The following is a 15,415-nucleotide window of genomic DNA, read 5'->3' on the forward strand; positions in this document are numbered from 1 at the left end:
GACATAAAAAACTATTTTCAGACACTGAGAAATTAAGGTACTGCATTTTAGGAAAATTTATCTGATTAGGGGTCTCATTTTGTCAGTCATCCAATAATTCTAAGAAAAATATCCACTGAGCTTAAAATTACTCAACTCTCAAAATGGAAATCTGGAGTTCTTGCAATCTACAGGTTATATCAATGCAATGATTCTATAATTTGAGCTGTATGCTTTTGGATCAATGATTTTTATTAGTCAATGTCCTCACCTGCTGGCCTCATCTTGACCCTCTCCCTCATATGGACTCCTCAAAGAAAACCAACAAGTTTAGTCTCTCAATTAAGAGTTAATTTATCTTATTGGTGCTACCTAGTCCTGTTCATGTGGACTTTAGTATCAATTTTCAAAAAATACTCTTTACATCATCTACATTAATATATAGCTGGAAATTTTTATTTTTTGCCAAAGATTCTGGCATGTCCATAATTTATAGACTGTACACTACTAAAACTGTTTAACTGAAGGATTTAAATCCAGTTGCATTATTTATTATTAAAAATTATTCATTTATATAATTATCAGCATTCCCATTTTGTTTCAATCTGCAAAATGGCAAAGAATATTTCAAGCAAAAAACAATCCCTTTACAATCCGTTCACCAACTTCTTGACAAAAATGTCTTAACCCTCAAACCTGGTTAGGATCAACACACACTGACAAATATGCCACACTGTATTTAGCACCTGCACAAATGAGCAGACAAAACCTTTTCAAATAGCAGACAATATCTTGACACTCAAAATGATCAGCAATGTGAATCTGACGTGGCAAACTGCTTGTATTCCAGTGTGAGTTTGTGATTATCTGTATATGCTACAGTCTGGTAATGTGAGAGCATGACAATTTTAAGATGACTCCAAAGGCACTTAAACTTTACAAGTAATCTTAAAAGAATAATAAATCTAATTGATATCATGCAATGATTTGTTCCTTTTAAACTGAAATCCTAAAGTTAAGCTGGCCTGTTAGATATGTTCTGTAAAAATGTATCTGGTATGTTTTTGTCTTTTTGGCTTATTTTTATTGTGAATCACAGCCAAGCAACTTTGTCTGCCCACATATATTTTGTACAGTTGCTCAACAAGTGACTTTAACGAGGTGAGTGTTGACACATACAGAGATTTGGACAAGGAGAGAAACCATCGGACCAGCCATCTCCAACAGCATAGCACGAGAATGAAGGGACAAAGAAGCACGTTTAAGCGCAGCCATATAAGAATGATAAGCAGTAGACCATAAGAGGAGAGAAGCAGGAGTCATCCTTTAAAACCCTCACCATGAAAACACATCTCACACCATGTACCCAACCTGCCTGGCTATGTGCTTTTCATTGTTAGCAATGAACTTACCTGACCTATTAAACATCAAATGTCAAGCTTTGGTTCAGCTTTTAGGTCCCCATCCACAGAATATATCCACACAGAATTAGTACTTCTAGATGCCTATGTAGAAGTTTATTTGTCACATCAACTGATGCGTCATGGTCAACAACTACTCTAGGTATGGGAATCATGAGGAATTTAATGATTCTAGTTCAGGTTCCTTAAAGGAATAGTTCACCAAAAAATGAAAATTCTCTCATCATTTACTCACCCTCATGCCATCCCAGATGTGTATAAGATATGATTTTTAAAAGAATATTTCAGCTCTGTTGGTCCATACAATGCAAGTGAATGGGTGCCACAATTTGGAAGCTCCAAAATCCACATAAAGGTACTCCAGACGACTCCAGTGGTTACATCCATATCTTCTGAAGCGATATGATAGATGTGGGTGTGAAACAGATCAATATTTAAGTCCTTTATTTTTATATCAATTTTTTTGTAAGTTCTATTTTTCATATAAATTCTCCTCCCTGCTCAACCAATCTCCACTTCAGTTTCACTTTCCCATTCTTCTTCTTGTGTTTTTGGTGATTCACTGTCATAATGCATATCACCCCCTACTGGGCAGAGAGGAGAATTTATGATAAAAATGACTTAAATATTGATCTGTTTCTCACCCATACCATCATATCATGTCTGAACACATGGATTTAACCACTGGAGTCATATGGATTACTTTTATGCTGCCTTCATGTGGAGTTTGGAGCTTCCAAATTTTGGCACCAATTCACTTCCATTGTATGGACCTACAGAGCTGAAATATTCTTCTAAAAATCTTCATTTGAGTTCAGCAGATGAAAAAAAGTCATACACATCTGAGATGTCAGGAGGGTGAGTAAATAATGAGAGAATTTTCTTTTGTGGGTGAACTATTCCTTTAATGATTCCACTAACATGCAGTTCAAATATTCCAATTCACATTCAGTTCAGTCTGCAAGCTCACAACTTGCAAGCTCAAAATTTATTTTGCCACGGCGCTACAGCTTGAACTGTGGCGTAAGAAATACTGTTAAGAGTATTTTAGCTTGGTGGTTACATCCATATCTGTAGAAAAACAGTCATTCAAGAACTTTTAAAGGAATTTTCCGGGTTCAAAACAATTTTAGGTCAATCGACAGCATTTGTGGCATTATGTTGATTACCACTCAAATTAATTTTGACTCTTCTTTAAAAAAAAGCTAAAATTGAGGTTACAGTGAGATATCTACTATGAAAGTGAATGTGGCCAATTTTTGGAGGGTTTAAAAGGCAGAAATGTGAAGCTTATAATTTTATAAATGCAGAAATTCTTCTGTTAAAACTCATGTATTATTTGAGCTGTTGTGTAAATTATAATTTTCAGTCATTTTAGGGTTTGTTGACATTACATCATCATGGCAACCAAGTTGTAAAATTGGCTATAACTTTACACTGAAAAGGATAGCAAGTGAAATATCACACTAAAATCATGTTAATACTCAAACATTTTTTGTCTTGTGGCTATACTTTTGAAACAGTGAGTATTTTAACGTTCAAAAATTGGCCATTCACTTCCATTGAACTGTGCCTCACTGTAACCCAGATTTTTGATTTTTTTTAAAGAAAAGGAGGTGCAAGTCAAAATAAATTTTTGTGGTAGTCAATATTATACCACAAATGCTGTCAACTTAGCTTAACTTGTATTGAACCTGGTATATTCCTTTAACACAAACAGAATGTCACAAAAAATATATGGCTCCAGTATTTAAAAAACGGAAAGTTCTCGATTCCCAATCTACCAAACATGTGAAGGATGGGGTTACAAGAGTTTAAGGCCTGTCTGGCCTAACAGTAATTTGAAACATTTAATGAAGATCTGGCCAACTTGCGGAGTGTATCACACTATCATTTAACTGCATTGTAGGAGTGTAGTCATGTTGCAAGATGGCAGCACAGACGAGGGCACAGGGAGACCATACACAAGATCAGAGGCATAATGTACATGACGGGACTCCATGGGTTCAGACGAAAGAGGAGGGGGATGTGATGAGAATGAAAGAGGGATGTGTTATTCACCGAGGGAGGAGGCGGAGGAAAATAGGGCTGGCAGAGGAGCAGTCAAGCAATGAACGCGGAGCATTAGTACAAGGATAACCATGAAGAGATTTATAAATGGAATAAAAAGTTGGGGGGCGGACTTGGGTTAAGACACAAGACACCACAGAAGGAATGTAGAGCACAGAAAAAATATAATTGCATTGTCTTTTGAAAACTCAAGGGTAGTGTTATTGCCTACCTTCTGGGAAATCTGAATGAGAGATTTCTACAAAAAAGAATTAAGAAAAAGGGGAAAACGTTTCTCAAATGTGAACGAACCATTGAAAATGTCACAAAGGATTTAATACTTCCTGTTTGCCTGTCAGGTGAAAAGTATAAGGTGATAGTACACCCAAAAATTACAATTCTGTCATCACTGCCTCATTGACTAACATTCTACCAAACCCATGTGACACTATTTCGTGGAGGGAAAATGTATTTATTAGAAAGAATTACAGCGTTAGTCACTTGGTGACTGAATATAACATTAAGCCCAACACCTACTTTCGTGTTCCACGTGAGGGTGAGTAAATGACAGAATTTTTCTTTTTGGGTGTACTATAGTATTAAACGATGGATCAGTATCAAAGCAAAGCTTCTGACTATGGTTTGTATTTAGCATTAGTGTTAGCTGGAAGGCACAAAACAGGTCACCAGGGCTTGTAGAGTAAAAAATGGAATTACACTTAATGGTTACACAGGGCCAATTAGGATCACTGAAGTAGTGTGAAAGTGTTTTTATGGATGATGGATGTTAGATCAGGGTCTGATTTAATAGGTTAGTTATCCTTCATGGCATTTCTCACTCTTAAAACCCATCCCTGCTGCAGCAGCCCTTTGTTTCAGTGTTTCTGATTTTAGCCCATAAATTACTGTGCCATTCCAAACCATCTGGTCCTGAAAGAGGGAGTACTGAGAGTCATGAGAATGTGTGCATTGACACAAAAACATTTTTATTGTGCAACAATTTATAGTATCGTTTCATTTATATGCAGTATTGATAGAATAAAAAAAATCAGGGTTCCCACATCTTTTGACCAAATGTCAAAGGATTTTAAAAAAAATAATTTTTAGCCGAAGAAATATTTAAGGCATGAACATAGCTAGAAAAATTATATTCACTATTGAAATTTCAATGACTTTTCAGGCCTGGAAATCACTATTTTACTGTGGGAATCCAATAAATATATGATAGTTTATGCGGACACTTTATGGTTGATTTTTAGTAATACACAGCTTCAATCCACTTGGATTGATCATGAACTCACCTGCGTACAAATTTGGAAGTAAACTTGCTGAAGATGCCTGTCCCGGGACGACGCACCTGGCTATTGCCATGGGAAAGAGAAGGGGAGGCAGAGGGGTCGTTGTACGCTGAGGCTTGCTGGTCTCGTGTGGCTCTCTGTTGGCCTGCGTGGAAAGTGCTTCTGCTCGTCACCCCTCTGGAGAAGTTGGTACGGTCTGCCATTGAGGAAATGTTTATGTTCTGTGCTGAGGGAGACACCACTGGTGCTCTCTGCTGGGCTGTGCTGTTTTTCAGAGATGTATGCAAAACGAGAATGGGTTAAAACATCATCAACTCCTGCTATCGACACTGTTATGGCTGTTAGCATCCATTTAAATACAGAATATGATATGTTAATCTAATGCAGTTATTGAATGATATCAAGATACAGCTATCATAATGAACAGGCGGTTTCATTACGCTGTGGCAACTGCAGCTCTTTCTACTAATGTGTGTTTAATGGCAAACTAACAATGTATTAAAATTTGTATTAACAGGTAATTAGAGATTTAATTTCAAATTTGATAGAATAAAACCCAAGCATGCAACTGCAAAATACAAGTATAATCCCATCAATATCCATCTGTGCACCATGCCAGGCATAACTAGCAAAGGACTAAAATCAATCACAATAGGGTTTTATATAAATATATACAGTATATAATATATAAAAGCTACATAATAATAATAATAGTTAATATGTTAAAGACCCAATGAAATTGTTTGATTTGCGCAGTTGTGTTTCCTGTTTTCCTATTGAAACAGGAAGTTTGCATGGAACAAGTCAAAAGGTCTGTCCCTTTTTATTAAAAAAAAAAAAAAAAGTTACAATTATAGAAAGACTAATTTTAAAATTTTTTGTTAATTTTGTCAACTTTTACAACCCCAGTTCCAAAAAAGTTGGGACAAAATGGAAAATGCTTATAAAAACAAAGTTATTTGTAAATTCTGTTCACCCTGTGCTATATTGAAAGCACTACAACACATTATTTGATGTTTACCTTTTAAATTTAATATTTTATATATATATATATATATATATATATTTTATTTATTTTTTTTTTTTTTAAATATCCACTCATTTTAAATCAGGTGATTGCAACACACTCCAAAAAAGTTAGGACAGTCAAGTGTTGACCACATAATTCCTTCTAATAACACTTTTTAATCATTAATCAGTCTGCAGTTCTGACCTGTCTCCACTTGAGAATGTGTGGTGCATTATGAAACGCAAAATATGCTAACAAAGGCCCGTACAATTGCGCAGCTTTTGTAAATTTAACAAACTTGTGTCTTCAGTTCCCAAACAAACACTTAGTAAGTGTTATTAGGAAGAAATTATGTTACACAGTGGTAAACACTTGACTCTCCCAACTTTTTTGGAGCGTAGCATATCGTCTGATTTGAAGTATGTGTATATACATATATATATATATATATATAAAAACACACAATTAAATTTACAAGGTAAAACATCAAATAATGTGTTGTAGTGCTTTTAATATAGCACAGGGTGAACAGAATTTACAAAGAACTCCTTTTTGTTTTTATTAGCATTTTCCATCCTGTCCCAACTTTTTGGAATTGGGGTCTTATGAGTACACTATCAAATAGATTACCTCAAATCTAAAAGACAAATTTTTTATCTAATAGTAATGGATGAGTTAAAGCAGCTATTACCAACACAAACTCCAACAACCACATTGAAACTGAAGAAACTCTCTTCAGGGAGAAAGGAAAAAACCTTTGTTTGTAAGCATGCATGCAACTGTGATGCAAGCTTTTAATGTTTCAGGATGGCATAAAGGTCTTTATCTAGGTTGGTTAAAGGGATTACGCAAGCAGTGAGACAGGTTTTAAAACAGCTTTTAGTTGGGCTGAGGATATTAATGCACTGTCTGGTGTGTCTGCAGAGTGGTGTCGAGGCTTCAGCAGCAGTGCAGAATTATAATGGAGGTGGAGGAGGATGGGGCAGCAGCAGAACTATAGAACGCAGTATGATGCAAGCAACATTCACACATCACATGGAGAGGGGAGGTTTGCAGCAAAAAAAGTGCGAGTTAGAGACGATGGGTGTGTTTCAGGTTAAAAAGGAATGGGCTGTCAGATGCGTGATGTAGACAAAGTGTTTATGTGAGGGGAAGAGGGACGGCAAGTGAGACAGTGGTGTTACTGGGATAAAGAACGGGTGAGAGAAAAGTGGGCAGGGTTAAGAGAAGATCTCTGGCTTTTTTACTGTCATCCCAACTTGACGGCAATGGTTCTTGGTCCTTGGATGTTGTATTTTTGGGTACCACTTACAGTTGAAGTCAGAAGTTTACATACACTTCATTAAACTCATTTTTAACCACTCCACAGATTCAATATTAGCAAACTATGGTTTTGGCAAGTGGTTTAGGACATCTATTTTGTGCATGACACAAGTAATTTTTCCAACAATTGTTTACAGACAGACTGTTTCACTTTTAACTGACTATTACAATTCCAGTGGGTCATAAGTTTACATACACTAAGTTAACTGTGCCTTGGAATATTCCAGAAAATTATGTCAAGCCTTTAGACAATTAACCAATTAGCTTCTGATAGGTGGTGTACTGAACTGGAGGTGTACCTGTGGATGTATTTTAAGGCCTAACTTCAAATTCAGTGCCTCTTTGCTTGACATCATGGGAAAATCAGCCAAGAGCTCACAAAAAAACATTGTGGACCTCCATAAGTCTGGTTTATCCTTGGGAGCAATTTCCAGATGTCTGAAGGTACCACATTCATCTGTACAAACAATAGTATGCAAGTATAAACACCATGGGACCATGCAGCCATCATACCGCTCAGGAAGGAGACGCATTCGGTCTCCTAGAGATGAACGTAGTTTGGTGCGAAAAGTGCAAATCAATCCCAGAACAACAGCAAAGGACCTTGTGAAGATGCTGGAGGAAACAGGTAGACAAGTATCTATATCCACAGTAAAACTAGTCCTATGGTACTGTGCAAAAGTCTTGGGCACATAAGATGTTTCACAAAAGCATTTGTCTTAAGATGGTTATTTCTATCTTCAGCTTTAGTGTGTCAATAGGAAATATAAATGTTAGACTCCCAAACATTACTTTTGCAAATAGAAAAGATTAGAACAGAAGAACAGGGAGCCCTGCAACAGATGTCATGGCCCACACAAAGCCCCCTTTCTGAGATTGCATATAGAGGCAGAAGCAATTGAGACAGCCTAAATAGATAGAAGAACTGTAGCAAATTCTCCAAGAAGCTTGGAACATCCCATCTGCCAACAACCAATAAAAACCGCCTCCAGGTGTATGTAGGAGAATTGGTGATGTTTTAAAGGCAAAGGTGGTCACACCGAATATTGATTTAGCTTTTTTATGTCTACTGGATTTTGTATAACACTGTGATAAATGAAAACTATTTATTTCATTATTTTTGAAGACATCCTCACTATGCATCATTTTTCACAAGTGCCTAAAACTTGTGCACAGTACTGTATATCTACATAACCTGAAAGGCTGCTCAGCAAGCAAGAAGCCACTGCTCCAAAACTGCCATAAAAAAGCCAGACTACAGTTTGCAAGTGCACATGGGGACAAATATCTTACTTTTTGGAAAAATGTCCTCTGGTCTAATAAAACACAATATTAACTGTTTGGCCATAATGACCATCGTTATATTTGGAGGAAAAAGGGTGAGGCTTGCAAGCTGAAGAACATCATCCCAACCTTGAAGCATGGGGTGGCGTGTTGTGGGGGTGCTTTGCTGCAGGAGGGACTGGTGCACTTCACAAAATAGATGGCATCAATGAGGAAGGAAAATTATGTGGATATATTAAAGCAACATCTCAAGACACCAACCAAGAAGTTAAAGCTCAGTCGCAATTGGGTCTTCAAAATGGATAATGACACCAAGCATACTTTCAAAGTTGATGCAAAATGGCTTAAGGACAACAAAGTCAAGGTATTGGAGTGGCCATCACAAAGCCCTGACCTCAATCAGATTGAAAATTTGTGGGCAGAACTGAAAAAGCGTGTGCGAGCAAGGAGGCCTACAAACCTTTACACCAGTTCTGTCTGGAGGAATGGGCCAAAATTCCAGCAACTTATTGTGAGAAGCTTGAGGAAGGCAACCCAAAATGTTTGACCCAAGTTAAACAATTTAAAAGCAATGCTACCAAATACTAACAAAGTGTATGTAAACTTCTGACCCACTGGGAATGTGATGAAATAAATAAAAGATGAAATAAATAATTTTCTCTTCTATTATACTATTTCACATTCTTAAAATAAAGTGATCCTAACTGACCTAAGACAGGGAATGTTTTCTACAATAAAATGTCAGGAGTCTAAATGTATTTGGCTAAGATGTATGTAAACTTCTGACTTCAACTGTATATGTTAGGTGTCTTTAACTGCTATGCACTTACATAAAAAAAAATAAATAAAAAAAAAAGGTTAGTTCACACAAAAATAAGTTACAGTTATCATAAAACAGGTCAGTACACTAACATGTATGTGTTAGCATTGTTGCCGGTGAACTAAAAAAAATGGTTAAGTCTACGCTTAAACCTTTACCTTAATTGAAAAGGTTTAAGACTAGACTACTGAAAAACTCTATCCATCAAACTGAATAGTCTATTAAAGGAAAATCTCACACTATGGTCTTTCTCTGAATCTCAGAAACATGCTGGATCCCATTTCTAACTTAAGAGCACCACTGCTTAACCCTTATGCACTGTTCATCATTAAATCACATTCCAGTTGTTCCCGGTCAAAAGTGACCAGAAACAATAAACGTGAAATTCTTTTAACTGTTATGAAAGAAATGTAACATGTAACTCTAAATAATGTAACAGCACTAAAGTTGTGCATTTTGGGTGGTTTGGGGGGAGGGGGGTATTTAGATCTTTTTATTTTATTTACTAATTTATTTACCTATATAACCGTGAGCTTGAGAATTAACTTTTTTGACTTTTCTCATGAATGTTTTCTCAAATACTGAACCAATCCTCAAATTATATACCGTTTGAAAGCTTAAAGTCTCAAGAATCAAACCGTGCTGTCCATTTAAAAAAAAAAAATGAAATTACAAGTATAAACATTAGATGGCTGCAGAGAGCTACTTATTAATCCCTGGTTGAAGAGATGATTTCTAGATTTTGTCACAAGTTCTGCATTTATATTTATATTTAAACATTATCAGAGACTACTTTTGTCAAAGTTTAGCATTTTGTTTGAGGTCAATTTTTGCATACCTGAAATGAGCAGAACAACAAGTAATAACCTAACTTATCCCTGGTTGTAACCAGATGAATGTATGTGTGTGTGTTCAGCATCGTAGATGTGTTATGGTCTCACCAATCTGACTGTGTGTGTGTGTGTGTTCTGCATTATTCTGTTTTATTGTCTGACCAGTTCAGTTTTGTATGCGTGTGTATGTTTGTGTGTGTTTTGCACTCTTTTTAGATTTTATATAATAAAAAATGAAAAGAAATCTGTGATTTTTAGTGTTTCCCATTAATTTCCTATGGCGGTCACATTTGACCGGGAACAGTACAAGTGTAACTTTTTTATTTCTACCACGAATCAACTCCAATTTCTTTGTGTGTGTTCAGATATCAAATGGACGAAAAGTCACCAAGTCTCGTACCCGTCAGATAAAGGAAACCAGTATTACTAAAGAAACAAAATTGATTTTGGTAAAAAAATTACCAAACAGTGCATGAGGTTTATGATTGTTTTTTGGAAATCATGCAACTAGATGCTCACAGACTTTGAGAGCAAACTGTACTAATCTTTGAGGGCAAACATTAATAATATTTTTGGTGATCGCATCAGTTTTTTATGAGCACAGGCTGTAATGTGCGACTCTTGAACACAGTCATGTGACCAGTGCATAGCAAAGAGGGAACATAACCGTGACTCTACCGGACAACATGTCCACGGCAAACCACAAAAGTTTGAGTGCTTGAGATTTGACTGTAGTAAAGCAGACATCTGACTTCTTGTACATGTCCTTTGTTGCAATGCTCCTCATAAGCGGAAGTTACACTTATCGCTCATGTGCAACGGGTTCAAATTTGTCTTTGCAGATCATAATTTAAATTCGCAAGTTCAAGTAAATATGAAAAAGTTCTTGGTGAACTATTCCTTTAAACGTTTTATGCAGATTTTAAACAGGTTTTAAATCCATCATAGCATCTGTGATTTCTTGGGGCGAGTCACAGGAGTGTGCACACAACAGGATCATTGCTCATGCAATCTGAGTCTTATTGTCGCAGACCAGTAGCCGATTCAAAACATCAAATCATATGCGCTAGAGTCATGTAGTGTGCAGGACTTCAGTGTACATACTTGTTCTTCTAAATGGTCATGAGATTCGCAATTGAAGTAGGGGTATAGATAGGGTTAGGGGAAGGTTTAGGCTAAGGGTTTGCACCAACAATGTAATTACAGATGTAATTACCGTACATGCAGGTACTTTACATGTAAAATAAGTATGTTGTATAAAATGTTAGTACTTCTTTAAATGGAAGCACACAGCAGTGTCAAATTATTCCATTAAGGGACAATATCTGCCCCCTGTATTTGATTTTAAAGTGCATTTTTACTCTTGGGGCCATATGTTTTCTAATCATATAAAAATTAATGTCAAATACTTCAATTTAATCAATGTATCACCCTAACTTCTCATGTTTTATACAATATTATGTATACCAAGGCCAAGAACAGAATATGAAATAGAATTTAAAATATCAGATGTAACAAATAAAACAAATAGAAATCATTATGGTGGCACTTCTTGCCCCCACATTTTGAATTTCGGGGACATTTATAGTCACTTTCAGTTTGACCCTGGCACACTCTGTAGTTAATGACAGCTAATATAAAGTGGGTTCTATATTTGAAATCTGAAAAATGTTGCCTCGGACAACAACATTGCAATTCTCCCTTGGTCACTGGCTCTTGAAGCTGAATCCCCCATTCTTCGAGTCTGGCAATAGCTGCCAATTGTCTGGGGTGATGTGCGTGGAGGTCTGGGGGGCTGGGGTGGGCAGAGGTGGACAAGGACTTGTGGTGGCGGGTGCGGGATGAGGCGGCGAGGACTGCGGCTGCCGATGCGGAGGCGTGGGATCCTGGAGTGTTCAGGCTGGGGGGAAAGATGAATAACAGCCCCCCGTGTACGGACACCCCCACATTGAGAGTTGAGGGAAATAAGGGTGGGGTTGTAAAGCAGACAAGTTAGATTCAGCAAGGGTGGAGGAATGATTGGGAAAGTGGAGGAATAAAAGGGGATATATCAGATAAAAGCACACACCAGAAGATAAAAATACAATACTGCATTTCAATAATGCAGATTTGATCTTCGGGGAGTCTCTATTTTGGTCTTAAAATGTCAATTTTTAGGCATTTTAATAACTAAAGACCACACAGCCTGTCAAACTAGGAACACACTAGCATTATCGCTGGAAAGCTCGCTCTGTCTCTCTGCTTTCAGTGAGAATCTATTATGAGATGCAGTGCAAAGAATGAAACAGGCTGACCGCATAAGCCTCAAAGGCATGATGTACATTTAAAACCTACTGACTAGTCAACTCAATTATTAAACAGGTAGAATGCATCAAACTAACATGCAGAATAGAGAGCAGTATAAAAGCAGATGCATGTGTGTATTCATGTGTTTGTGTGTGATCTGGTGACAGGTGTTCCGTCAGTGCCATAATGTCTTGTAGTTTTTTTGCTACTCTGCAATTTGACCTAGCACACATATATAAAACTCAGCGTTATTTCCGTGTCAGCATTCTGAATGTGATGCGACTCGTCACCTCAAGCAAACTTAAACATCAATATCACACTGCTGCTCTTTTAAGTTTCCATTTCTCTCTCTCTCTCACTGTAACCTGGTAAAGGGTGGTCGGCCAGAGTCATTAATTACAGATTAAGGGATGGGATTGACTACATGAGGGTCAGTCAGTGTTAATACATTGTGTGTGTCAGTACATCAGCAGTACTCTAACTGCAACTGCAAGAGTTTAAGATGGCACACCTTAATGGGAACCATTAAAGAAATGTTCCATGTTTTTTACATTGTGGGCCTTATCAACGGCATCTGAGACATGCTGTTGATTACTATAAAGCAGTTGTAACAGAAGCTTAGCAGACAAGCAGGCCATTAAGTTTAAATGCAGACATGTGGAGCCTGTATTTTTGTTAAAGCACTTACAGGAGCTGTAAGTCTTAGCTTTTTCCGCACCGCTATTCAGAGTCAGAGCTAAATTTACAGCGCAACAGAAAAGGACATTACAGTTTATACAAGATGTGAATTCGCAATCAGATTTGAAAGCAATGACGAAATACCAAAATACGTGCATTTGTTGGCGGCACTCAAAAACAAACATACAACTTATACACAACTAATGTAGCCCACTTCCCAAACAAACTAATCAGTGCCAGTTCTTCTAATAAAAATGCTCAAAATGACTCACAAACTCATGAGTAATTGGTTTGAATCAGTCTGATGAATACTTCACTGAATGTCCATTCCTGGTATCTTTGCATGGACCCTAAGCAAAAGTAACCAGCTTTAATTTTTAGCTGGTCATGATGCGAGTTGAAAGACTGGAAATAACTTTGGAATGACAGGGTTGTAAGCGATTCTACAACAACAGCCTAATGCTAACATATGTAATGACAGTGTTATGATTATTCCCTTAAAACAGTGAAACAGCTAGATATTTTAAACATTTATTCATGGTAATGAATGCTTGCCAGCTAGGATTCCATCATAAGCATATTGCTGAAAATGTGCTTCCCAATTACTTGTATAAACTGAGGGTCAAGTCAAAATTGTCTTCTGTGGTGATCGACAGCATACCACAGACACATTACATTGAAAATAACTATTGTATTAAAATATTATTGTATTAAATAAATAATACATTTCAAACCCAAGCTGTCAAGCTCTTGAATAGAGGCTTTAGCATTTGACTGCAACTGTGCATTAATATGTGCACGATTCATTACTCTTTTCTTTAATCCTTTGCACTAATTCTGAAATCCCATAGGTGTTGCAAATCTAGCTGAACAGATTTAAGCTTTGCGCTGCAATGCCCTGCATGCTTGAATGTGTGCAATTGTCAAAGTGAGAATGTATGTGTGTGTATAACAGGATTATGTTTCCCATGCTGGCAGGGCATCAGCCTGACAGAATGAGTCGAGAGCAGAGAAGCTTTCCAAACAGTCTAAATATAAACATACATGCATTCACGACAAAACAGTGTTACTGTTAACGAAAACTATAATGAAAACAAAAAAACAAAAAAAGTTTGTTAACTGATTAAAAAGCTAAAAACTAACAACTGGAGAAACAAACTACATTAAAATATAATTTAATGACTCCAAAACTAACTAAAATAAAAGGTGTACAAATTAATTTTAGATATACAGGGCATTTACAGAAAGTGAAACCTTTACAACCCACCTTCATTAAACAACGAAATGCCACTAGACAGCAATAACACTAGGCGACACTGAGAAATTTAATAGTGTTACTATATTAAAAGGGAAAATTAGACTCTGGTCGCTGCCATCTCACTTGACTCTGAAAAGGCGTTTGGTATGGTAGAATGGGATTATCTTTTTAAGATGCTGGAAATATATGGGTTCGGAAATACTTTTATTGGATGGATTAAGTTACATTATAGACACCCTGTAGCGGCGATACAAACAAATGGATTAATTTCAGATTATTTTACTCTGAATAGGGACACTCAGCAGGGTTGCCCTCTTTCCCCATTATTGTTCTGTCTTGCCCAGGAACCATTAGCAGCCGCAATAAGAAAGGAAGACGATTTTTCAGGGGTGATGGCGGGAGGCGTGGTGCATAAGATTTTACTTTACGCAGATGATATTTTATTATTCATCTCCAACTCCACTAGATCTATGCCTTGTCTCCACAGAATTATTCATTCCTTTTCAAAATGTTCAGGATACAGAGTTAATTAGTCTAAATCCGAAGCTTTAGCTCTGACTGCGTACTGTCCAGTAACGGCTTTTCAGGTGGGGGCCTTTCAATGGCCCAAACAGGGCATTAAGTATTTGGGCATTTTATTCCCAGCAAAATTATGTGATTTAGTCAGAGTTAATTTTGACCCTTTAATAAAAAGGTTTTTGAGCGATGTGGGCAGGTGAGCTTCATTACATTTATCTATGATTGGGAAGGTTAATGTTAATAAAATGAATTGTATTCCAAAATTCAACTACCTACTACAATCTCTCCCTGTATATGTCCCCCTCTCTTATTTCAAGCAATTTGATAGCATAGTGAAATCCTTCATTTGGAATGGAAAACGTCCCAGGTTACATTTTAATAAGTTACATAGGCCGATTGACAAAGGTGGGCTAGGCCTACCCAAGATATTGTTTTATTATAATGCATTTGGTCTCAGACATTTAGCTCATTGGTCACTTCCACCTGACAGAGCCCCTCCCTGGTTTGGAATTGAACAAATAGTCCTATTTTACTATCACAAAGCCTTTCTATTAAACAAATTGGAGAAGTTAAGTCGCACCCCGTTATCTCGAATCTGCACGCACTATGGACAAAAGTGTCCAGTGTGTTTAATTCAGTCATTTATTTAAATGTTGCC

The 15,415-nt window shown here is 36.9% G+C and overlaps 1 protein-coding gene across 9 annotated transcripts in view; it reads right to left on the reverse strand.

The window, feature by feature from the left end:
- LOC127430498 (serine/threonine-protein kinase MARK2-like) overlaps window positions 1–15,415 on the reverse strand; it is a 60,740-nt gene that overhangs the window by 3,071 nt on the left and 42,254 nt on the right. For 5 of the 9 annotated variants that reach the window (XM_051680312.1, XM_051680308.1, XM_051680306.1 and 2 more), the window contains 3 exons: window positions 4,751–5,011; window positions 3,682–3,708; window positions 251–289 (listed from right to left, as the gene is read on the reverse strand). In XM_051680312.1, coding sequence (XP_051536272.1) covers window positions 251–289; window positions 3,682–3,708; window positions 4,751–5,011 — 327 coding nt within the window. The remainder of the gene's footprint in view (window positions 1–250; window positions 290–3,681; window positions 3,709–4,750; window positions 5,012–15,415) is intronic. The other 4 variants (XM_051680313.1, XM_051680305.1, XM_051680309.1 and 1 more) reach the window with 3 other exon arrangements.

Source organism: Myxocyprinus asiaticus, chromosome 40 (assembly GCF_019703515.2).
Source record: "Myxocyprinus asiaticus isolate MX2 ecotype Aquarium Trade chromosome 40, UBuf_Myxa_2, whole genome shotgun sequence".
Lineage (NCBI taxonomy): Eukaryota > Metazoa > Chordata > Actinopteri > Cypriniformes > Catostomidae > Myxocyprinus > Myxocyprinus asiaticus.